This window comes from Marmota flaviventris, chromosome 3 (genome assembly GCF_047511675.1).
Source record: "Marmota flaviventris isolate mMarFla1 chromosome 3, mMarFla1.hap1, whole genome shotgun sequence".
In the NCBI taxonomy this organism is placed as follows: Eukaryota; Metazoa; Chordata; class Mammalia; order Rodentia; family Sciuridae; genus Marmota; species Marmota flaviventris.
In genome coordinates, this window is record NC_092500.1 from 26,765,943 (window position 1) to 26,792,239 (window position 26,297).

General features: G+C 38.9%; 1 protein-coding gene and 1 long non-coding RNA gene across 4 annotated transcripts in view; one reads left to right on the top strand and one right to left on the bottom strand.

The window, feature by feature from the left end:
- Positions 1-5,522: 5,522 nt before the first annotated feature.
- Positions 5,523-23,726, bottom strand: Nudt4 (nudix hydrolase 4). 2 transcript variants are annotated; one of them, XM_027954180.2, is made up of 5 exons: positions 23,226-23,726; positions 12,125-12,235; positions 10,741-10,785; positions 8,448-8,532; positions 5,523-8,263 (listed from the first exon to the last, which is right to left on the bottom strand). In XM_027954180.2, the coding sequence occupies exons 1-5, from the start codon at positions 23,322-23,324 to the stop codon at positions 8,061-8,063; spliced, it is 543 nt and encodes a 180-aa protein (XP_027809981.1). In that variant the 5' UTR covers positions 23,325-23,726; the 3' UTR covers positions 5,523-8,060. The 2 variants fall into 2 exon arrangements, with proteins under 2 accessions (XP_027809981.1, XP_027809901.1); XM_027954100.2 differs by having other exon boundaries at positions 8,448-8,535.
- A 438-nt stretch (positions 23,727-24,164) lies between these two features.
- LOC117794705 (uncharacterized) overlaps positions 24,165-26,297 on the top strand; it is a 72,899-nt gene continuing 70,766 nt past the window's right edge. For both annotated transcript variants that reach the window (XR_011706914.1, XR_004618554.2), the window contains exon 1: positions 24,165-24,966. This is a non-coding gene — a long non-coding RNA (uncharacterized lncRNA). The remainder of the gene's footprint in view (positions 24,967-26,297) is intronic.

Sequence of the window (26,297 nt, forward strand, 5' to 3'; positions counted from 1 at the left end):
TTAGGCTATCATTGGTCTTGCCACAATGTTTGACAAATTACTGTACAGGGATAGTCACAGCAAAGAAAGCATTAGTGACTGACATGTAGGACTTTCGCATGTCGTGCCACATTTTTACCTCAGATGTGGAGTATGACCTTTTTCTTGGTTCCTATCTTTAAACTTCCTATGTGGCCACTGGTGTGTGTTATTAGGAAACACCAATCTGGTATTCATTTGGGGTTTGCTGAGGCATTTGAGTCTTCCTTATAGACCTAAGAGTGTATCTCAAGCAACCAGCTTGCATAAGTGTCATCAGAAAGGTTTCTTCCTTTGAGAGCATCAAATCTTCCGTTAATGTGCTTTCACCTCCCTCGTATTTGCTTTGGAGCTCCTTTTATTCTTTGTTATTAGTAAATTTTTCTTCACTGACAGTTTCTTCCCTCACAAAACTGTTCTTTTTCACCTCTCTCCACATCTAATGCCTGATTCTTATTTTCAAGTCATAAATGTAGCCAGTCATAAATATGTAAATGTTAACGTTCACTTTGGAATCTTTTGTCTCTTGCAGTTTAAGGTAATGGATATTGTAGCCCCATCTGAATTTTCCTCACTCTTATTCTCATAATTTCTGGAGTTTCTTCAGAATGTGGTGTATTTTATTGTGCTCCTATGTAAGATGAAGAATTATCTATTAAAATTACGTTTTCAACATACAAAAGCTTTCTATGACTGGTAACTGGTATCCTTCCAAATAAATGCATTGCTTGGTAATGAATGTTAAATTCAGAATAAAATTTTTTTCAGAATAAATTGATAACTCTAATATTAACAACAGTTGTCACTTTTAACAATTCTTGGGCTGAGGACTTCTTGGACCACAGCTAATGAAATAGTCTCATTCTAGAAAATGATTGAACTTAGTAAGACTTCCAAGTAATTAAAGACCAGCATAAGAACTATAGATAGCATTGTTCATGGTTTTAGCTAGTGTCAGTGATTTTCAAGTTATAAAATTCCAGATTTAAATTTTTTGCACTATAAAACCTGATAAAGTAAGATTAAGAGACCCCCCCAACCCACCCCTGTTGTTTTGCTAGAACCTATCTTCTCAACCAGTGGGAGAAAGCAAGAGCCAGTGTATGACTAAGATTTCTTGGGACTTAGTGATCTGGGAGAGGCTTTAGGCAAAGGTTAAAAACTGGCAGCTATATATGGCCTATGGACCTGTTTCCCTTGGCCCACACCAAGTGGTTGGCCATTTTTTTAAACTCCAGAAATTCCCTTGAAAAATCCAGAATTTGTTATTTTTGAAGGATCTGAAGATCTGGCACTAGTGGAGCTGACCTACCTTTGTGCTTGACACCTGTTGAGAGGAATTGGGTAGCAGTCACTCCAAGGAAGAGCATGTCATTTGCAAGTTAGAATCCTTCCCAGCCCATCTGCTGTAACTGTGTAGTCCTGTTCTAAGTCTTTGACTTTGTAGCCCAAGCCAAACAGTTTGACAAAAATATTTAATATGTACCTGCTACAGGTTGAGGATGATTAGGTGGAGTGGCACAGGGATTTCCTTTTGAGGACCTCATGATCTAACAACGGAGGGGACACAGACAAGTAGATATAGTTCTGTCAAGAAGGGAAGTATTTGGAGAGTCCACTCTTCCGGATTCAAGGCAGAGGGAACAACATATGCAAAACTCTGGGAGAGAAGCAAAGGATCTGAACCTATCAATAAATGACTTTTTGAAAATCCACTCTGCCACTTTGGGTTTTTGTGAAATCCTGAGATGTCGACGTGGGCTTTGCTTCTTTTGATTTGTTTTAGTTTATGTTGCTGTGATTTGCTTCTACTCTGAGAGGAGCAGTTATCCTTGGTCTTTCTAGAGTCCACCTAGAAAGATCTTAGACCTGATGTATATAGAACTTCAAGCTTACCCAAAATCAGGAATATATTTGTAAAATAAATTTCAGAAGATGCATTTAAAGATTAAGTACAAATCAGTTTGTAAAAGCCACAGGTGGTGCTATGGTTTAGCACTTAAAAGAGTGGGGAAGAAAATCTGGTCTATGAGACATTATAAGCAGCTAAATAGCACTAAGTGGCATCATGGGGACAACAAACTGGCTTTATTTTTCTATTTGATGGTTAGGAATGTTTTCTGGTTACTCTAGCCATATCCATTTTTTGTTACTGCAAAGGTTTAGAATTACAACCTTATTTAGAAAAGCTATCCCCCAAATCCAGACGCAATGAAAAATAGGACACCTAATACATCAATCTATGTAAGAATAATGTAATATTTCATCAAATAATGTATTCTGGGGCTGGGAGTAACATTTCATTTACCATTTAGCATGCTGCCTATCTTAAGGAGTTTTATCAGGGTTTATATGACAACACAAAGCAAAAACATGTTGAATGTAATAATTTGAAGAAATATAATAAAATCTTTAATTCACCAATTGAACTGGTCATACTTTGTCTGTTTCCTCAACTATATACTTAATTCCTGCATTATTTTCTGTTTTTATCATTGAGGCTAAGAATAAAGAATTGGCTTTGCTATATTTTTATGACACCAATTGGGCAAGTTCCCAGTGGCTGCAAAACTGGTATCTGAACAAAATTAACTTAGGTGTAGAACTAAACATGAAAAATTAGTCTCTTTTTCCTCCAACTCCGTCTTTGCCTCCTTGAGCTAATCTCATTTCGTATGTACATGTTGGGGCAACATTCACTGTGTGAATGTGGATGTAGATTTGATGTCAAGCAGAGCAAGCTGAACTTTTCTGATGGGAGTGCATAGTAACTACCCTAATATCTAGACCTGTTGACTCCTGACAGCATCAATTGAAATTTAAGTCAGTACAACTTTATGGTGCTCATAAGGAGCTGCAACATTTTCCCTCTGCCTATCATTTGTGTACAGTACAAAAACGTTTTAAAAATTTAGAATAGATGAATAACCTCCTGTGCCTATCATTTAGAGTAACTACATACTTGACATATTCTGACAGGAATACTTTTGAAATATGATCTAGATTAGTAAATCCAAGTAGTACGTACATTTTAGTATAACCTTGCAAGTTTGCAAGGTCTTCCAACCAAGTTCTGGAATAAGCTACTCAAGACAGCCTTGGCAAAAGCAAGATGGTCGCACCAACTTTTTTCTTTTCCTTTTGCAATTCTAGGGATTGAATCCAGGGCTGTCTCATGTTTCATGCACACTGTCACTGAGCTATTATAGCCTTAGCCCTGGTTACACCAGATTTGAACTTGATGCTGTTTTCCTTGAGTTTTGGAAAGGAAGAAGGGTTAGGATTGTGACTATCAAAGGAGAGTAGGACGAATTTTTTGCAGTTCTTTTTTTTCCCACTAATAAAACATAATATTTTGGGATCTGTGAGCCACAGTTCAGTCTCAATTCTGCCATTATATTGAGGAAGCGTCCATAGATAATTTGTAAACAGCTGGGAATGCTGGGCTCTTCATAAAACTTTTTCACAATGGATTTTTTTCAACCACTTAAAATGTTTTTTAAAACCACATATCTGAGTTTGTGAACTACAGAAACAGGTGGTAGGCTGGGTTTGACCAGTAGATTGTACCACCAGTAGTTCCACCAATTGAACTGGTCATACTTTGTCTCTTTCCTCAACTATACACTTATTCCTGCATTATTTTCTGTATCATTGAGGCTAAGAATAGTAGTCTAGGAATTGCCTTTGATGTGTTTCCACTTGCTGCAAAATTGAGATCTGAACTAAAATTAACTAAGATGTGGAACCCCTGGAAGTGATTACTGCTTTTGTGCAAGGCCTTGGATTCAAGTCCCAGTATCAAAAATGTGTGTCACAAGCTGGGGTTGTGGCTCAGTGGTACAGTGCTTGCCTAGCATGTGGGAGGCACTGGGTTTGACTCTCAGCACCACATGTAAATAAATAAGGGCTCATAGACAACAAATTAAAAAAAAATGTGTGTCACATTGACAATTTCTCAAAACATTTTTAAGAATCTAAACAGGTAGCTTTTATTGAAAATCTAAAATTCGTACAACTTTTTAAAAAGTGATCTTTAATTTTGTTAGACTTTTCCGATATAAACAAATATGTGCACAAAACATGCTGACTTCTTTTCGGTTAGCACTTTCCTAAGAACTTGACATGTGGCTGGACCTCTTTATGGGAGGGAACTGCATAGTATCTATTAAATAGACTGCCATAATTTAATTCCATTTTTAATACCAATTTCATAAATTCTGCAATACATCTATGACCATAAATTTAGGTACAGAGGAAGGAATCGGGTGCTTAACCACTGAGCCACATCCCCAGCCCTTTTGTTATATTTAGACCCTTGCTAAGTTTAAGTTGCTTAGGGCCTGCCTAACTATTTGCTGAAATTAGCTTTGAATTCACCATTCTCCTGCCTCAGCTTTCTGAGCCACTGGGATTATAGGTGTGCACCATGGTCCCTGGCTGGGACCATTATTTTGGAACATGGATCAGATTTACATTCTCATGAACAAAAGATGGAAGAATTCTCATGACACAGAATTCTAAGACTAGGTTATAAGAGTGTCTTGGGGGGGGGGGGGTGCTGAGGTTGTATGTATTGTATGTAGCACATGCCTCTCACGAATCAGGCACTGAGTTCTACTAATAGGTTAACCATTACTCCTTTGTTCTTGCTCCCCTTCCCCCACCCACCCCCACCAAAAAAAGGGAACCTTTTGAGTATTTGCTCTGTAATGATTTTGCTAAGATACGTCTTTGGGAAACATCTTGCTGGAATTTAGCTAATGGCATCAGTCAGGATGGTATTACATAGAAGGGAGGGGATGGGGTTGTAGCTCAGTAGCAGAGCACTTGCTTTGCATGACATTTCATAAACATCTATTGCTTTTTACGCTATATTGAGCTGGGCATGATGGCTCACACCTTATAATCCCAGTGTCTCGGAGGCTAAGGCAGGAGGATGGTGAATTCAAAGCCAGCCTCAACAACTCAATGAGGCCCTATCTCTAAAATATTTTTTAAAAAAATGGGCTGGAGATGTGACTGGTTAAGAACCCCGGGGTTCAGTCCCCAGTATCAAAAATAAAAACCTATATTGAAGTGTACGTAAAAAGCTATAAAGCCTCAAAAGATTTTAGAAACCTATATAAGCTACGTCACTTTCTTTATGCCACCATAATGTAAATTTCTGTATGAGCAGATTCTGAGTATGTGAGGCTATTGGTAAATATTGAAGAAAAATACATGAAACAGTTGAAACCACCTCAGTCAACTACAGTAATTACCTACAACTAATTCTTAAAATCATACTTTAATAAATTAGTGATTACCTAGATAGCACTGCAGAGCTTCTCTTTTCTTTAAGCTGAATCCTTAAGTAAAATATCCCTACCTAAATGATATAAGTTTCTTCTAGGTAGTCACATTAAGGCAAAAACATGTACTTTACCCATTTCAAAATTTTAAAAAAGTACCTACCTGACCCTAAAACTTCAGAAAGCTCATATAAACAAAACAAAACCACAAAGGATTGTTTCCATTTTTATTTGATGTTTCCAAATATAAAAAAGTCAAGATTCTTACACCAATTATCTCAAATAAGACCATGCAGAGCAATTCAGTGTTTACAGCAGTTACTTCCCCCTCCAGTTTTTGCTGCTCTTTATACAATAGTGTGATAGGACAGGAAATTGGATAGCATGTGCTTGGATGGAAAAATGTCATCTTTACAAAACAACATGCAGGGCAGATTCTACTTTGTCTACAAATCAAATTTACAGTAACTGCTTTTTCATGAGGAACAAGGAACCGAAAAATTAAGTGCCCAATTTTATTCAACTACCCCACAAATAAGCACAATTACAGCCTCAACACCTTGCAAACTTTGGAGGGTTGAGATGGTAGACATTTTACTGGTTATCTTTAGTAGTGGATTCCACTATTTAACCTGGAAATGTTGGCTTTTCAAGTAAATTTCCTTGGGGCTTTCCTCTAATTTTGCTAGATCAGGTTCCACAAGAACAGTGAAGAAATTTTAAAAGTGAAACTGTAAGGTACTCTGTAGTATTATACACATTTTTGCTAGTTGCATAGGTGAATGACAGATGTTTTGCTAAATGGCACTGAAGAAAATCCTGACGGCACTACTTAGACCAAAATGTTTCTGACGAAAGAAAATTATACAACAATATTTATAGGCTAACTTTTAAGAGATGGTTGACATTAATACTGTACATTTTTTACATGTCAAATACATAGTCCAAGAGTTTATAAAATAAGTTCATGCATTATTACCTCTAAGAATATCATGTACAAGATAAACCCCCCAAGTACTCTTGACAGCATTTCAGGTGGAAGCAGTCTTATATACAAAAACAATCCAGTTTGTCTGCTGTGTTAAGTGTATAATTTAAACAAATTTCAGAGATTACTGAGAAAAAAAATCTTAAGTCCATTGGTGATTGACACAAATCTGTGGGATTTAAAATGTTTCCTTTTTTAAAAACACTCAGAATACATAACCTCTGTACAAAGAAAAATATAAAAATTCTGATGATCACATTTGATTATACTACATAATTTAGGATAAAATGTCACTGGTTAAGTTTTTCTACTTTACTCCTTCCGTTGACAGCATTAATTTGTGAATTATGTTTATATTTAGTTCAGCTGCCTTTAATGGCACAAGATCTCATTTTCAAAACGGCACCAATTTTCCTGAAATATAAGAGCTCTATTTTTAGCAGCAATTATATTTTTAAAGGTTAGCAGTTATATAGAGAGCAAATATTTTAACTATACCTTTTCTACTTTATACTCACCAGTTACAGTATTTACAAAAGTGTTTTTTTTTCCTCTCCCCTTATTTCTGACCTTGTTGGGGGAAGTGCAGGAGTTTCAATCCAGGTACTTATTTGTTTTAGATGGGATGCCTGATTTTTAAAGTGAGTATAAAGGGTAAGATGAAATAATTTTTAGTTCAGGTGTGTTTAGTGCCCCAAAAGTTATGACAAATAGTAATTACTGACAACCTAAAAAAGATGAGACATTTGAAGGTGCCTTAACAATCTTAAGCCCACAGCAGCTGAACAGCAAGGTGGCCTTTGTATTTCACTGTGGTGCAGCCATCACTGACTTGGCCCTGAAGGTGAGATTCTAATCCTGTGGTTTTTGGTAAATCTAAATTAAAACTGAAAATGTTTTAAGGGCAATTTACATTGAGGGAAATATGGTTCCAAGATATTCTATGTAAGAGATCAATGACAAAGGGAATTGGCAACTGAGCATGCTAAATAAATTCCGTGAATACTGTCTTCATGATAAGATGTATTTACTACATCATGCATTTTGCTAACAGTATTTCTGTAAAAATCACCAACTCACTATAGAGTAATATTTTGTGTTAAATTACTATTGAATTTTAGGGAAAATAGCCATTTCAGGTTGACAGCAACATAATAATACTAATTATGCAAATTTAGAGAAGAGTTGACAAATTTCCCAAATATCAAATTGAAGTCCTTTGCCCGAACAGTTAAGGACCATACAGAGACAGTCCAAATGTGCAATTTATGATTTTAAATTCTTATCCTATGAAACAAGTTCTGGAATGGATGGATTTCTTTAATACTACGAATATTTTTCATTAATTCCCACCACAGAAAGATTTGTTGACTATATTAATGCTGCAAATGAGAAAACAATTTAGGGGGAACATACCCACAAGTAATTTGATCTGATAAAAGACTGATGCCAAATGGACAGATCAAAACAAAAAAACCCTAAAAAAATGCTGTGGAAAAAAATGACAAAAATAACATGAGGGGGCACAGTTAAGGCATCTAAAAAAAATTCCACATGGCTTTGGCTTATTAAAAATATTTTACACTTTTTTTTTTTTTAAAAGAAGATTTGAAAGCATCTGAAAAACATGCAAATTGTTTGAAATCCCTGCATGGCAAATTCAGACAGTTTGCGAGCATCATTCAGATGTTTGCCAAGGAAAGTGAAGAAGCCTCTCCCCAAGAGATCACACATGGTCGGGGAGGCCCTCCCCAAACTCTCTATCTTACACTAGATGGCAACCCCGAGGTCTGTGCGGCAGTCACAAACAAGGCATTATTATCTGGAAGGGAAGGTACTGTGGAATTTCCATTGCTTGGGGAGCAACCCAGCTTTAGCTTTTCCAGATACTCTGCATGTACAGGTTTATGACACTGGAGAACTTTGATTGCATCTTCTACTTTGAACCACTCTCTCTTTCTTCCTAGAGAATAGTATGACAACAGTTACTATACAGTCAATTTTAAATAGCAAGCTGCACTCTACTAACAATGACCTTTACCCCCACCCTCCCAAATAACTCTTTTTAGAAACAGCTTAAACAATATTTCAGGAAAGAGTTTTAAGATAATTCAGAAGACCAGAGAGCAAAAAGAATAGGAACTCACCTATATTAACAGAATCTTCCCAGTCTTCTAATATTTCAGTGACTGTAAGAACATAAACATATGTTCTGTGCTTTCGGTCTTGGTTCTGCTTGAGTATAAAAAGAAAAGCATTTTAATCTACAGGAATAAGCCAAGTATGTATTTTCAGGGGAAAAATAAACAGTTCTGGCATAGCACTGACTAAGCAACAGTCAATTATTCTCAGTTGTACAGTTTAAATTATTTAAAGAAATTAAAGTTTAAAAGATGAGAACTGGAGCTTCTTCACCAATGATGAAACTAGCTCCGAATATTAATTTTTTCTTTTTTGGTACTGAAGATTAAACCCACAGTTGCTCTACCACTGAGCTAATCACCAGCCTCTTCTTGAGACAGGGTTCATTTAGTTGCCCATGCTGACATAGAAAACTTGTGAACTTCCACCGCAGCTGGAATTATAGTTGTGCAACACCACACGTGGCCTAATAGTAAACTTTTTAACATTGACTTACATATATTCAACATTGTTTTCATAAATAAAATCTTATAATTTGGAACCTATATTAAAAGAACCATATTCTTTTTACACTAGCTCCTATTCCCTGGGGCTAATTCTGACAACCATTCAGTGCTGTGAAAAATTGCTTCCTTCAGGATATATGTAGAGAAAAAGTACCAGTTCCTATAGAATATTCCAGTTTATCCAGATACACAGAAAAGCACAGTCCTACCAACCCAGACTGGGGCTTCTTGAACTTGGTTATACTTGATTACTCAGAATGGGGGAAAATTGTTTTAAGAGAAAATTCACTTGTGGATAAAGCCAAAGTGTTGATATTTTTATACACACAGCCAGGTTTCAGAATACCTGGGTTAATGCCCTTCTTAAAAACTATCTTTTAAACCAGCACACACCTCTAATCCCAGCAGCTGGGAAGGCTGAGACAGCAGGATTATGAGTTTAAAGCCAGCAGAAGCAAGGTGCTAAGCAACTCAGTGAGACCCTGTCTCTTACAAAATAGAGTTGGGGATGTGGCTCAGTGGTAGAGTGCCCCTGAATTCAATACCCAGTACCTCCCCCCTCCCAAAAATCAATATGCTTGAAACTCAATTTTGTCCTTATTAAAACTGGCACCTAGTCTTGTCTCTAAAAATTTGAATAAAAGGTGGCTTTAAAATGAAGGGACTCACTTTCATTCCAATTAAATGTAGTCGTTTGCTGTAGTCTAAGACTTTAAATAATTGCCCCGATTTTTTTCCTACCACAAATAACCTGAATAATCCAATCAGTTTATTGTGTCTTTGGGAAGGAGTATGAACAGCAAATTAGACACATGGTAAGTCACTTATTAGTTTTTATTATTACTATTATTTCTCTTCATCATCATCATCATTTGCTACTTTCCAGTGCTGAGGATAAAACCCAGGGCCTCACACAAGCTAGACAACTGCTCTAATACTGAGCCACATCCCCAGTACTATTTTTCTTTATTTTTTAAAATTGTTTTTCTTATTTCTATGCCTAGCAAGTAATATTTATCTGTTACACTACATTCATAAATTCATTGAAATCACTGGGGCAAAAGGGCAAAACGATTCTGTTTTATTTTCTAAGGGAAAAGATATATTGATTGACATTTTCTGTTGAATAGTACTTGGAAAACAATACTGTTACCTTCCAATATTTTGAGCTTTATGAGTTTTCTTCAAAGACCTGTCACCATATTGACAAATGTCACTTGAACTATGATATTTGAATTACTGAAAACAAATCTTATCTTTTCCAGTTTAACCAGGAGATGGTGCTATGAAACTGGGTAAAACAAGTGCTGAATTCTGAAAAGTCTGAATGCTTATGCTTTTAGGACTTTACTCTAAAAACTACTGAATACTTGTGAGAGTCATCAATTCTCCCAAGTGCTGAACAACTGGAATTCTGAATTTCCTAAAAGCATAAAAATAAAATTATATGGTTTTACCTTAAAGACTGAACTATCCCTTAAATATTATCTTGAAAAAATAATGTCCCCATGTTTCTAGTATCCCATATATCTAGGACTGGAAATGCACTGATTTTACTATACTGCCAATGGGGGTAATTACTACCATAATAATGCTGTATAAAAATGGATGGTATATAAAAAAAGGTGAAGTGGCTTTTACTTACCTCCTCCTTTTCTAATCCTTATGACTACCTTGCCTACAGATAGTATTAGAGGAATGTCTGGTTCAGACTGCTGCCAGATTATCTTGCTGATCTTCAAAAGGAATAAATGCTATAAACAGCAAGGTGAGGATTACTTTTGTAACTCACCTCAAATATACCCAGGAGTCTTCCTAGTTTTCCTTTGACTCCTGCCTATTAAAAAAAAAAAGGATGAAATGCAAATATTTATCTTTTCATAATAATGTAATTTACATAAGTTATTCTGTCTCTTTCAATTTTTGAATCTAAACAGAATGGGCCTTCCCATACCAAATCACTATCTTCCTGCTTCTGTGAAGTTTTTTGGCCATACCAAGATTCAGGTCCTGTGGTTTGCTATAAAATAATGGCTTCATTTTTTTCTACATGTGACTCCTTATTGATCAGATTATTGTTTTATAAGAAGTGGCAAGAATTGATAGAAATTAGATTTTCTACCAATTTGGGTCAAACATGAATGAAACCAGACTTCTGTAAATACACACTTCCTCTTCTTAAAGATCCATCTTTCTCCTTTCTTCTTTTCCCATGGCTTAGATTTAGGATTCTTCTATGCACCCTTATATTACACAGTCCTCATTATTTATTCCTAGCATTGTAACCAACCTATTGCAACTTCAGTTGTTCCCCATTTCATACTACAAATGAATACCACTGGACATGCCGTTCCCTCTACTTAAGGTGTCCTTCCTTCAGGAAATTGCTATTATTACCAACCTACTGCTGTGAAACCTCTCCTTATGTACAAAGCCTAAGAATGGGCTTATGCATTCCCTTCCCATTTATAACAGCACCACTACTCACTTTGTTGTTTTGCCTGCGAGTAAGTTAAGTTCTATCAACTGAAAGAATACAAGCAAGCCCCTTGTGCTTTTTATACATGAGGGAGTGTCATATTTTATTGATCTTGATGACAAAAGTAGTAAAACAAACGCAATTGCTTCTTTTTTTAAATTTTAATTAATTTATTTATATGTGGTGCTGAGATTCTACTCAGGGCCTCACACATGCTAGGCGAGCGCTCTACCGCTGAGTCACAACCCCAGCCCCAGCAATTGCTTCTTACTCATTTGTGATAGAATTACAGCTTATGACCCATGCATTCCTGTTCGATGTTAATACTAACCTTGCCAAGGCCATAATATTACACACTGATCACTGATCAAGTAATCAGGACAATCAGGAAGTTACATGTCAATATGATTCTGAGCAACTTCCACACTGACTTTACCTCAATTTTACCAGGTTAAAAAAAACAAAACAACAACAAAAAAAACACGTGGTTTACCAAAATGCTAACTACAGTCACATGGTTATCGGTGTTCTATCAGAAAACAACGAAAAAGCACTGCTGGGACCTGCTTAACTTCTTGCCTTCTCCTCAGTGTTGCTGAGCAAAATACCTTGTTTGTACACCTCACACAGAAGACCCTTCTGTAGAATCCCAATGTACAGTGTGTGTGAAAGGAGAATAAATGACCATTCACCTCACCTCCTCATAAACTTCCCTCACGGCAGCACCGCCGGGCTCCTCCTCAGGCTCCATTCCTCCTCCTGGGACAATCCACTGGTCTGGGTACCGACTGCTACTCACCAACAGCACCTGCAAGACCCACCGTGACCATGTATTTCCAGCCTGAGAAGCACTATGGATACAAACAACATTCTCAAACCTTTGCAAGGTTGTAGCTCATTCTTAAATGTCATTAAAATTACTAAGAGTACACCTTATGCTACCAAAAAGGTTTGTGTTTCCAAAGACCAAAAATCCAACAATATAACTACATTACTAAACCATTCTGTATTTAATGAGATAATTTAAATATTAGATTCAATTAGTAAAATTTCCCAATTCTTGGATACTAACAAAGGATACAAGCAAAGACTTCATTTACTAACCCTAAAGTTGAACACACTGGGGTTTGCAGTTCTATCAGTTATTCTTTAGTTAGGAAATCTTTAATTACTCTTCCATATAAGGATATGACCATAGATGTGTCACCTTGTTAAAATGTAATGAATACCTGGAAGACTACAGATGCTGTGAAAAAGGAACAGGGAAATGCATGTATAATCAATGCTTGGTACATAGAACTGTCATTTTTATGCTCATCATTAGCAAATTCCATCACCACCTGTTTTGTTTGGTACAGTTTATGAGCTAAGAAGGGTTTTTCTATTTTTAAAACAGATGACATTTATATTTCAGTGTCCATAGGTAAAATTTTATTAGAACCAAGTCACACTCATTCACTTGTACATATTAATCTGGCTGATTTATCCTTTAAGAGCAGAGGTGAATTATATTTACACTATACAGCCTGCAAAGTCTAAAATACTTATCTGGCTTTTTATAGGAACACTCTACAGAACTCTCATCAAGGACACCATTAAGCCTGAACTATATAAATTCTTCAAAACAACAGACCCCCACTATATTATCAAGACAAGTATCCTAGATGTTAACTATTTAATAGTACCTGGAATAGTATTACATACCAGTCTTAAAAATGAAATCTGTGGTCTAGGTTAGGTCAAAATCCACTCAAGTTTTAAAAGAATGACAAAATCTTTATCAATGTCAAATGATATTATGAAGGTAACATGTTTTAACCACAACAATAATGTTGCAAAATTATCACAGAATATTGCTTTCAAGTAAATTTAAACAAAAGTTAATCTCCGATGTGGGTACTGATATATATATATTTTTGACATGCACTACAGCAGTTCTATCTCCCTAGCTCTTTCCTTCGTTCACAGCCAGTACTGATGCCTCCTCCTACTTGAGGTAGGGTAACAGGAACTTTACCTTTCCCAACGACAAGTTCAGACTGTCAGTAGTTCAGACTTCTACCTTCCCCCTAAATCCCCCAACGGCTGAGTAGGAAGAAAATGCCTATTATATACCTCCCTTACTATAAAAGAGTACACCTTTGCCTAGGGACACACCTTCATCACAGCCAATGATCATTTACAAGAGAGTCAGCATTGTTTCACTCTAGATCTGGACACGGCTTTATTGCTTGCACCGACATCATTCCTTGAAGCAAATAACTTGTTGTAAAACAGTAACAAAACCAGAGAAAGCACTGAAAACTAACATGATGGCTGACAAGGTCTTAGTGGAATTACTGATGCCTATTCTTTGAGGGTAGCAAGTTCAAAACTAGCAATTTTGATAAAATGAAATGTAAGACAGCTTTAAATTTAAATAATACTAAGTAGTTACGTATCAAAATCAGAAGCTAAATAGCCACAGTTAATGAAATGTAGTGAGTATCAGAAGACATAGGTTTGATTCCAAAGGTGACTGCACAGAAGATTATAACCAAGGTGTTCCATTCCTTGATACACATAAGGTATGTGCTAATAAGCAACCTTCAGTGCATTGGTTTCCTTGTGTGAAAAGAGAAATAATTATTCTTATAGGATTGGTGTTAATGAGAATTTAATATCTTAAAGCCAGGGGTGGTGGCACACACCTGTAATCCCAGCAGCTTGGAAGGCTGAGGCAGGAGGATCATTAGCTCAAAGCCAGCCTCAGCAATTTAGCAAGGTCTTGTGTCCAGATAAAGTGTAAAAAAGTACTCTAGATAAAATCTAAAAGAGGGCTGGGGATGTGGCTCAGTGGGAAAGCATCCCTAAGCTCAATCCCTTGTTCCAAAAAAATAAAATAAAAAAATCTTAGGTCCGGTCATTCTTGGCCACTACTAACTAGTTCTCTATCCTCCCCACTTATTGACTTGGATTAATTTACCAAGAATTAGGTGCATCACCCAATGGTACTAATTCTATTTGTTTTATAGTTACTGAGAAATAATGATGCTATCATGGCAGAAAAAGATACATCAAAAAGACTGTAAAGATTAATTGAAGATAGGCTATTAAAACTACTATGGACACTAGGAGCAATGGTGTATGCCCTTAATCCCAGCAACTAGGGAGTCTGAAGCAGGAAGATGGTAAATTCGAGATTAGTCTCAGCAATTTAGCAAGGCCTTAAGCAACTTAAAGAGACCCTGTCTCAAAATAAAGAAAAGGACTGGGGATGTAGCTCAATGGTAAATTGCCCTTGGGTTCAATCCCCAGTATAGAAAAGAATGGGAGAAAAAGTAAAATCCATTAAAAACCTAAAGTCTCTATGTTCAAATTCTTAAAAATGCAAATCAAATTTCAAAACCATTGTAATGTATTCAAAAAGGAGGTTTGGGCTGGGAATGTATCTCAATGTTAGAACTTTGAGTTTACTCCCGAGCACTGCAAAAAAAAAAAAAAAAAAAAAGTTTGGGGGGCAGCTATTGAGTATCTAGGCCAATCCAAGGTCTTGGTCCTACATCAATACTTGCAAATTAAATGCTAAACTAAAAAATGTTTAAAGTGTATCTTATGCCACTGGGAAAATAATTGGCAACTACTGGTTCTGACTGCAGGGTTAGAGACCTATTTTTCTAGTCACAAGGTATGAGTTACATATAACCTGATTTTACTTGCTTTATTATCTTACTATACAATTCTATGCTTTCTTAGCAACTATTTTTTTTGGGGGGGGCACCAGGGACTGAACCCAGGGCACCTAACCACTGAGCCACTTCACCAGTCCTTCTTAATATTTTATGTAGAGACAGGGTCTCTCTGCGTTGCTTACAGCCTGGCTAAGTTGCTGAGGCTGACCTTGAACTCCATCCTCCTTCGAGTCCTAAAAAAAATAAAATAAAATTCCAAGGGTCACATATCTAGGTCAATGACTATATGTTCTCAATTCTCCAAGACTGTCTTTAATAGCTAAATTATATAAGATTATTAATGTTGGAAAACCCCCTAGCATAGACTGTGTCGGCTTTTCTGAATTAACATTTTAGCCTCATATTTTAAAACCAAACCAGTATCATCAATAGGACATCTACATATGACTAAATTTTCTTCCAAAAGTCACCAACTCATGGAACCACTGAGTGGGTCAACATCTCCCTTTCATAAATTATTTAGAAAGTTCCATGAAACACATCTACATAAATTTTTTGGACAAGTTGACTTAGTCTAATCAAAGAATGAAGATTGCCTCTGTTCATACAAGTGTATCTTTAAAAAAACAAAACAAAACAAAAAATTTACACTAGACCAGAACTGAGCTCTTACATGCCCTTGATCTGCCTCTACCTCCAGCCTGACTTTTGACCTATTCATGCCTTTTTGAGCATGAAACACATTTGCCAGCAAAATCTTATGGATTTTTTAAGACGAATTAAAATTCAGTTTCTCATTCCACTAGTAATTTCAAGGACCATGTATTGGAAAACACAGATCCAGCACCTTAAAGACACATACTTTTCGGAGCAAGAAAAACATGTTAATTATTTACTTATAATTCCCATCAAAAAGATTCCCTTTTTAAAGTTCTTTATGAAAATGGACTAGTAAGAAAGAAATATATTCATGGCATCAAACTAAATCCATTTACTTTTTGTCTTTATAATCTTCAATCTTTAGATGGCAAGAATAATCTATCTCTTGTCAGACATAGTAATTCAGCATAAATTCTTGAACTTAAGGAGAAACACTCAAGAAATCAGTTTATTTTGTTTTTTTTTTTCTCCCATAATAAGTATTCAACTCAGGGCTTCACACATGCTAGGCAAGCACTCTATCAGAATATTTTATATTTTATCTTTTGTTTTGAGATAGGATCTCCTACAGGCATTCTATACACAAGAGGTTAGGTCTGCCAGGGTGGAAGAAATAAATCTGGCCAGGCGTGGTGGTGCACGCTTATAATCCCAGAGGCTTGGTAGGAGGATCATAAGCGAAAGGCCCGTCTCAGCAACTTAGCAAGATCCTGTCTCAAAATAAAAAATAAAAAGGGCTGGGGATGTGGCTCAGTCCCTGGGTTCAGTCCCTGGTGCCAAAAAAAAAAAGACAATTAACACAGCCCCTGTCCCCCTCAACCAGCCCCCCAAACTGAGTGGTCAGATTTTTGAGGCCAACTAGGACAGCCAAGCAATTCTGTAATTAACTAGGTCCATCATGGGCATGAGAAATGGCTATGGAATTCCACAAACCATCCCCAGCACTAGATGAATACGGATTGATGAAAAACTGACAGCACTCTGTGAGATGTGCATATTTTAATTAGGCCAACAAGAGAGGATAAAATGGCTATTTTTAGGCAGGAGATTGTGATTAAGATTAATGCACATGAATTTATCAGTATTTTCTAAGCACTTCCTACTTTGTCTCCAAGTACCAACACCTGCTCTATTTCAGAGGGTTTTAAGAATGACAATATGAAAGTCAGTTTGTTTATACTTCATCTTAGAGTTTTCTCCACTTCTCTTTCAAGAGAAAGGGTTCACTAAATTAAAAAGCCTAGTTTTGGGGCTGGGGTTGTAGCTCAGTGATAGAGTGCTTCCCAGTGAGAGGCACTGCATTAGATTCTCAGCACCACATAAAAATAAAACAAAGGGCTTTTAAAAAAAAAGCCTAGGATTACCAGAACCCTGTAATCCCATCAACTCAGGAGACTGAAGCAGGAGGATCCAAGTTCCAGCTCAGCCAGGGCAACTGAGCGAGACCCTGTCTCAAAAAAGGCATCACACTTTTCTGTTAGTACAAATTAAAAATCTTCTTTGCAATTTTCTTTCAAGATTGATGTCTAGTATAATGAACAACTGAAACTTTGTTTCCTAGATAAACCTTTGGGATGCTAGTACTATACTGACCACAGATTGTTTTACTAGGTATGAATTCACATTCTCAGCTTCATTATTCTTTTTCTAATATAGGTCAGTGGGAAAAGTAAAATATTAATAGCTAGTTATTTATATACATGTAGAGTTCCACAATTGATTTTTTTTAATTTTTTTTCTTTTGAAGTACTGAGGACTCAGCCCAGGACCTTTCATGTGCTTAGCAAGCACTGTATTTAGCTACACACTCCAGTCCCACTACACAATTTATTTTAAAGGCCTTTTTTGGTTTGTTTTGGTGAAGACAATTACCTAATCACAACATACTGTTTCCTACAATTACATTAATTTTTTTTTTTTTTTTTAAAAAGGGCAGATGCTCATGAGTCCTTCTCATAAGTACTGGAAGCATTTAAACCCCACAGAATCATCGTAAAGTATTATCATTTGCTATCCCCCCAAAGCATACTAACAGGCAAATAAACATTTCTATAATATCCTCAATCTACTGAAAAGATAGTTAGCATGTTAATTATGTTCTAAAAATGGTACAACTGACCTAACAAAGCTCATGTAAAATCTCATTAAGACAATACACTAACAGCTATCAGAGCTATACGTGGTCACTAAGGTTTTAAATTTATTTTCCATATCCACTGTCAGGAGATATGTCACGTTGATAAGATGACAGATGAAAGTAGACATCCAACCTTCCATATAAACCAGGGCTGAGACCAAACAGATTTAAAGACTACTCATTCCACCAAAATACAGAACCAGACTTTAATCACATTCAAACCTCAAAGCCAAAACTGTCCAGAGTGGTGGACACCAAGACATTTCCTCTTACCCCATTCAACCTGACTACCTTCACTAAGCATTCCTCCACCTACACTACACTGCTGCTTCTTTACTTTACCCTGTTTTCCATGCCCTGGACAAATACCAGAAAAACATCATTCGAAATGTAATGATGGCACATGCCTGTAATCCCAGCTATTTACAAGTCCCTGTCTCAAAAATAAAAAGGACTAGGGATATGGTGCAGTGGTATAGTGCTCCCCGCAGCACTGTTTCAATCCCCAGCACTGCAAAGCCCCAAACAACAACAACAATTAAAACAAAAAACAAAAACTCTGACACAATCTACTTCTATCATTGTTAGCCATTTCAAAGGAATTTAACCAAAATTAGGTGAGCAGCAGGGGATGAACATCCACCATGCACAAACGGTCATTTGAAAAGATTGTAGGTTTAACAATGGCTAGGATACACCTAAGACCCTAAGGAAAAAAGAGATGAAAATGTTATAGAAGTGCATTTCCTCAAACAAGGTAGTTGGTTAGTGACTTATACAGCAGCCCTTTTTTAGGTCTGGGAGGGCTATCCGCAAGAGGATGGTGAGTTCAAAGGCAGCCTCAGCAACTTAGTAAGGCCCTAAGCAACTCAGCAAGACCCTGTCTCTAAATATAAAAAAGGGGTAGGGATGTGGCTCAGTGATTAAGTGCCCCTGGGTTCAATCCCTGGTACCAAAAAAAAAAAAAAAAAGTTACTAGCCATATGTGGTGGCTCATGCCTGTCATCCCAACTACTTGGAAGGCTGAGGCAGGAGGATCTCAAATTTGAAACCAGCTTCAGCAATTCAGTGAGAAAATAATTCTCAAAATAAAAAGGCGTGGGGAGGTTGCTCAGTGGTAGAGCACTTACCTAGCATGTATGAGGACCTGGGTTCAATTCCCAAGACCAATAAAGGGATGCAGGGGTGTGAGGAAGCTATCTTTGGACAGTATTTAATCTTAATGAAACATGAGCCCCAGAGTATATATATGAAAGGGGTGGACTAACTACTGATTTAAAGTGTAAAGACGGAGACTTTAATTGTACTAGTGGAGACTTAATTGTACTAATAATTCTAATTAGTACTGTTACTATTTATTAGTGCTTTCTGAGACTACCTTGTCTTTGTTTTATGATTTTGTAGAATTCAGATTTTCCATGAATATATACCCAGTATTACAGCAGACCATCTGCAGAAGATGCAGCCACTGGCTCTGGGAGGTTAAAAGCTAATTACAGCACCAAGTCCAATGGCAGAGTAGTAGTCAGATTTTAGGACGGATAATGTCTCTCTTGCAACTGTGCCTAGATTCCATCCAGGATCAAGTCATTTCTATTTCTCATCTTGGCAGTATTCCTATTTTGCTGGCATTTTGCTAGTGTATTCATGCTTAAATAAATCTAAACTCTAAATGTCCTTTGTTCAAAACTAAGAGTTCCTTTCCTGTCTAACAAGTCCTTAGCCTTATTTTAAGGCACTCTATGTTTTAACTATTCCTTGTTTTTTGGTATCCCAAGCTGTAGCATTATAGACCACAGTCCCAAGTCTTACTCTGTTTGGGATGCTTGGTCCTTTTCCTGCATTCTGAAATGACTCACTTTGGATGTGAATCCCAGAGCACCTGAAAGCACTTTTATCTTACTGTACTTCCCTTTTAATCAGTCATTTGTCTAACCTGCCACTACAGGATATGAATTGAGACTTCATCTTTGCACTGTTCAAACTATATATATGCAAATATGCTCAAAGTTAACCAATTTTCAGTTACCTATTTGTAAAGGTGTTGGCATCTTTCACTAAACAAGCACAGTCTACAGGAAAATTATTTTGTGAGCTTATTTCAAAGCCCAACTGCCAAAACTGAAGGTGGTTCTCCACAGAAATAATTTTCTGGAGAGGCTGATTGAATAAATCTAAGACTTTGAAGCAAAACATCTGGCCTCTAAATGTATATATTTTTTAAAATTTTTTGGTACTGAGGATTTAACCCAGGGGCAGTTTACTACTTACTGACCTACATCATGACCTTTTTTGAGACAGTCTTGCTAAATTGCTAAGGCTGGTCATGAATTTGGAATCCTCCTGCTTCACCCTCCCAAGTTGTTGGGATTACACTAGTTGGCTCTAAAGGCATCTGTGACCTTGGGACAAGTTACCTATTTTCTTCCTGTATAAATTCTAATACTTATTTACCTCATAGGGCAGAATAAAGATAAAAATGAGAAAAAAAATATATAAAGCCACCCTCAAAAGAAAACAGACTCTGCTATCAGAACAATCTTCTTTCCAGAACCACCTGTTCTAAAGAACTTACTGAGAACTCACTCAGTACCAGGAGAGCCAGATGTGAGCTCTACACAGCTTTTTATGGTCAAATAGCAATTACTTTTATTTCAATTTATACTCATCCTCAAAATATGCATTTAAATGTCCTCACCAGATCTAGGTGTTCTTAATCCAGCACAAGGAAACATCAGTTAGAGAGGTGGGTATAAGCTGGTTTGCATCCTACTCTTGGAAGGCTAGCAATGTAATTTCAACAGAGTGGAAGCAAATTCAGTGTTCCTGGACATCTTACTAAAAGTTTTGCTAGAGTTTATTCTATAATTACCATGTAACAGAGCCTCAACTGTACACAACCAAAGAAATGAAGATTTTGAAGAGCTAAAACAGATGTCAAAGTTGGCTGTACATTTTACTTCAGAGAATTTCAGAGTCTTCCCTCTGTATATCCTCTAACAAGCTGATTCACTGGTTTCTCAATCAATTATTACTTACAAAAAAAATCAATTATTACTTACCAAAAAAAATCAATTATTACTTACAAAGTTTTACACAATGGCATCTCTAATATATTAACCAAATCTTATCCCTTACTTCATTTTATTTAACAGAGCTAGTCTATTTACTCAACTACAGGCTATGAATTTGGTAGTTATTTTACAAAAAAAATAATCCCCCCCTCCCACCCTGGCAGTGATGGGGATCAAACCCAAGGCCTCTTTCCAGGTAGGAAAGATCTCTACCACCGAGATATACCCCTGGACCAAGGATAAACAATTTCCAAGCATAAAAACAACCCACTTATCTGCTAAGGTAATTCTTGAAGCTCTTGTCAGACTAAGTTACCATATACAATATGGATCATTTTGACTTCCTCCATCTCCTATATATTCCCTTAGGGACTTAAAAAAAAAATTAACAAAGTCTGAATTTCCAAGTTCACATTATGGCAAGACTTCAAAGGTAATACTTTCAGAAAGACTTTGAAGCTCAGTCTCACAAAATCTCACTCATTCAACAAATGTGTGCATCTAATTGCTATTGGCCAGTCCCTCCTAGGAGCCCAGCATCAGAAGTACGGATTGGGCACCGAATTCTGACTCCACCACTTTCTAACTGTGTCATTTGGGCAAAGCATTTATGCTCTGTACTGTCTTCCTCACCTCTAACAGGAAAAACCAGTACTACCTCCAAGTGTTAAAGGGATTACATGTAACAAACTTTCCTCTGGCTGTACCTAGCACATTGTAAACTCTCAACTAAGAATATGATCATAAAATAAGTCAGACAAGATCCTTGATTCTTACTGTGATCACTGTTAGCTATATTCTTCTACAAAGTATGTGTTCCTCCAATATGATCCTTCCTTCAAAAACCTAATTTTTTTTTTTTGGTAGTACACAGTTGATGCTTGTTGGCTTTGTTCATTCTGCAAATGTTAGATCCTACTCCTGGTAGTTTCTAATTCTATGTAGATTCATCTGAAAGACACTGGTTTTCTCTAGAAACACCTTCAGAACTTAGGTTTAACATTTAAAGGACTCCAAAAGAGCACTGATGAACCACCCCAAAGGTTGATTAGCCCTAAAGGCAATAGTGTCTTTAAAATAAAAAAAAAAAAGGGGAGTGGGGTGGGTGGCAAAAGTTTAGAGAGTACAATTTTCAGGCACGTGATTTTTTGTTAGCAAGAACTAACCACTGAGTGTATACTATAAGTCATACCTACCAGAACTATAGAGACTAGTAACAAGGAAGCCATTAAATTCCCATCTCCAGCTTTAGCCTGGTATTTTATTGGTCACAATTATGGAAACATAAATCTGAATGTTAACTTTTCTCCTATCAAATCATTTTAGGAACGACAGTGTTAAAAATTTTCATCAGCTACCAAGTGGCTTATTGCCCTAAGCAAATTCAAAACAGTGAGCTATTTTAAAATTAAGTAAATAAGTAAATAAGTAAAAACCGCTCTTCTGGGAAACCCCCCCCCCACCTCGCCCCAGCCTATGAACCCAAAGCTGAGGAGTTATGTAGCAGATTGACTGCTTGCTTTTGGAGAAGACCGCTCTTTTCCAGATGTCAAGCCAAACAGCAAAGTAAAGAAGCCTTGATAAATATGCTAAGAATAGCAGTTATTGTCTGAAAATGGCAACTTTCCCCATTTCTAGTTTATTTTAGTCCTTTGGGTGACATCCGACATCTTTCAGTACCCACCTTTCTGCAGTCAGAAAAACTTTTAAGAGGCCATTTTTTAAAACGAAGTATAATTATGCCAACTGTATCTGAGCTCATGGGTCCACTTGACTAGACCGAAGGCGATTCCGCTTTAAAGCCCGGGGAGGACCTGCTATTTGTTCCACAAACCAACCTAGATTTAATCCGAAACCGCAAGCTGCAGTAACGTGGAAAGGAAATATAAAAGGAAGGGCCCGGCTGCAACACGCCATTTCTGCCCTCCGTTAGCACCGGAGGTTTATCCAGCTTTAAGCTCAACTCGCACGTTAAGATGGTGACTCGCGCTAGGTGAGACCTTCCCGGGGGCCAGGAGGCGCCTCGGCCTCCCGTCCTCACGCGGGCCCCGACGGAGAGGGCCGGACTGGGCGAGCCCCTTTGTCTCCGCGATCAGCCAGGAGAAAGGAAGGAAGGAGGGTGGGAGGGAGCAGCGAGAGGCTCCAATCGCCCCGGCGCGGCGCGGCGCAGACCGAGGGTCGGCGGGGACCCGGCGAAGGACCACCCGCCCGCTGCCCCCTAGGCCCCGCGGAGCGCAGCGTGCGCCGGCCGCTCACCTCGTCCTCCTGCTCGCTCCGGAAGCACAGGCACGCCGCCCGCTTCTTGAAGCCCTCGCGGTCATAGGTCCGCGTCTGGTTGGGCTTGAACTTCATCATAGAGGCGGGCTCTTGCTGCCGAAGCTGCTCCGGCCGCCGCCGAGGGGGCCCAGCCGCCGCCACCCCGCCGGGGAGTAGGGGCGAGGGCGAGTCGGTGGCTCGGCGCGCCGGTAGAAAGGCGGCGGCGCGGGGAGTGGCAGCGAGGCCGGTTAGTCCCGGGGCCGACGGCCGCTCCGACGCGGTGCAGGACGCGAGCGCGGGTCACTGGAGCCCGGGTGCCGGGATGGAAGCGCCGCCTCTGCCCCGGCGTCCGCCTTTCTCCATGGAGCCCGCCGCCTCTCGCCTGCGCTCCTCCTGTCGCCGCCGTCAGGGGGAAGAGCGAGGCTCGAGGCTCGCGCCACGCGGAGACAGTTGCGAGGACTCGCGCGGACAGAGCAGCAGCGCTGCGGCGGCTGCGCGCCGCCCCCTGCACCACTATTTAAGCGGCCCTGCGCGCCACCGCCCCCCGCGCGCGCCACCGCCCCCCGCGCGCGCCATCCTGCGCGCGCCACCGCGCCTGCGTGTCCGGACCGTTGCGGCGGGGCGGGGCCTCGTCCTCCCGGGGGTGGGGCTGCGCGCTCGCGGACTCGGGTTCTGAGGGGCCTCGCGGCTGGGGCTAGATCGAGCGTGGAGTGACCGTGCCTCCGTGCAATGACAGTGAATGGAAGGAAGCCAAGACCCCTCCCTCCCTCCCTCCCTATTTACAAGGGTCCTCGCGCGACTTTCCTCTGAGGACCCTAAATATTTTCTCCTCAAGAGGGGAGCTAAGTACATTCAGCCCCTGCAAAGTTGCACACTGGTCAGGAAATGCCAGAGGCACCGCAGCGACTGTAGAGGCTCCGCGGTGACCATAGAGTCGTGAAGGCCTAGAAAGGTTGAGACTTTCATTAAGGGTTTCTTTTCTTCTTCTTTTTTATTTCCCCCGAAACGGGAGAAGGGCAAATTTCCTCATTAACTGTTTTTCTTCTTTCTTTCGTCTCCTTCTCTTTGCTTGGGGATGGTTCGCGTTCTCTTTTAGAGTCAGCTCAAGCCTAATCATAGTTTTGAAAATTGTTCTGATCCCCCCACTTTGTCTTACCCTCCAGAATGTATCTGTTAATTCTAGTTAATGGCTATCGTTTACTGTTTTTCCTGTGTGTCTTCTGCTAAGTAACAGGCACAGTTGGGTGCAGAGGCCACAAACACTAAATAACTGGAATTTGTTGCTATCTGGCAACTTGCAGTCTTAGGGACTTGAGGCAAACAACTTCAAAATTTTAGTGTCATAGAAGCCCGGAGAAAGAAGCCAAGAGGCCTGGTATTAAAGAACCCCTTAACCCACCCCTACCCCTCCTTCCACAGAGGCCTTCCATGCTTAGGTCTATGCACATCTGTTTCTTTTTCATTCTTGGAGCCTCCTGTGTGCCAGGCGCTGGCATCTAACAAAACAAGTCAGCCTCTGCCTTTCCAGGTACTTAGGGACTTTAGAGCAGACAGTCAAATGTTAATCACAAGGGTTCCTATAAAACACCAATGTGCTGAGGTGGCAGGTGGTAGAGGGAGGGAGATTTAGCCAAATCTGGAAAACAAAAAACTTCCTGAGGTAGTGGGGAGCCCTGCAGGAGGTGGAGGGGGAGGAGGAGAAGAAGGACCTGAGAAGAGCCAGAGGTGATGAACTTTCAAGGTAAAGGGAACTGGGATTTATGCAAAAGCTAGTGGGGGAGGGAGTGAGAAGAGCTCTAAGAAATTAAAGAAAAAAAAGAAAGAAAGAAAGCTGGGAGCAGTGGTGCACACCTGTAATTTCAGTAGTTTGGGAGGCTGAGGCAGGAGGAGCACTAGTTCAAAGTCAGCCCCTGCAATTTAGGAAGACCCTCTCTCAAAATATAAAGTAAAAAGGACTGGGGATTTAGCTCAGTGGTAAAGCACCTCTGGGTTCAATCCCCAGGACCAAAAAAGAAAAGAAAGAAAAAGCCAGTGTGGCTGAAGAGAGGGAGGGAAGCTGGTTCCATCTCAGACAAGGCCCTACCCCTGAAAGCTGGGGGACCCTTGGAGAACTGGATCAGAGTACTGACCTTCCCCTTTTAAACTCTGACTTTCTTTTTGAGACTCCTGCATCTAACTCATCTTACCTACTGAACCTAACAGATGCAAGTTTATAGAATGAGTTAATGTTGAATAAGTGGTTTGAGGAATGGGGCTTCACCACAATTAAAAATCAAGTCTGTACAGAGACATTTTCTAAGCCTTAGCTTTCTTATTGAAGTCATGTGAAGTTTAACTATTTCCGGAATTTACAAGCAGAAGCAGAACACATCTAACTGGGGATTCCAGTACAGCTAATATGCAAATATTATTCTTAGATAATTGGTTCACATTGATAAAGTGATTAACCTAATTTTGGGGGGAAGGTTCTGGGGATTGAAATAGGGGTGCTTTGCCACTGAGCCACATCCCTAGTCCTTTGTTGTTGTTGTTTTTGAGATAGTCTCTTTCAATTGTCCAGACTGACCTTATCTTCCTGCCTCAGTCTCCCAAATTGCTGGGATTACAGCTAGAGAGGCTGAGGCAGGAGGACAGTAAACTCAAGATCAGCCTGGGCAATTTAGCAAAATCCTGTCTCAAAATAAACAGTAAAAGCCGGGCAGGGTGGTGTGTGCCTATAATCCCAGAGACTTGGGAGGTTGAGGCATGAGGATCACAAATTCAAGGCCAGCCTCAGCAATTTTGTGAGGCCCTAAGCAATTTAGAGAGGCCCTGTTTCAAAATAAAAAATGAAAAGGACCGGGAATGTGGCTGAGTGGTTAAGCATCCTTGGGTTCAATCCCTGGCACCAAAAATACATAAATAAAAAAATTTTAAAAATAAAATGTAAATATTTTATTTTTACATTTGGGTATGGAGCTCAGTATTAGAATGTCTTGGGTTCAATTCCCAGTACTGTAAAACAAAGAACAAAGAGACAGAATTAACTGAGAAGGAAAGGAGAGGATGTCTGGAACCAAATTGCTAAAGGGA

Coding starts and splice junctions, on each gene's coding strand:
- Nudt4 (XM_027954100.2), bottom strand. CDS start 23,324: ATGATGAAGTTCAAGCCCAACCAGACGCGGACCTATGACCGCGAGGGC. Junction 12,236..23,225: donor GGAGCGAGCAGGAGGACGAG/GTGAGCGGCCGG, acceptor TGGGTCTTGCAG/GTGCTGTTGGTGAGTAGCAG. Junction 10,786..12,124: donor TGAGGGAAGTTTATGAGGAG/GTGAGGTGAATG, acceptor TTTTTTTAATAG/GCAGGAGTCAAAGGAAAACT.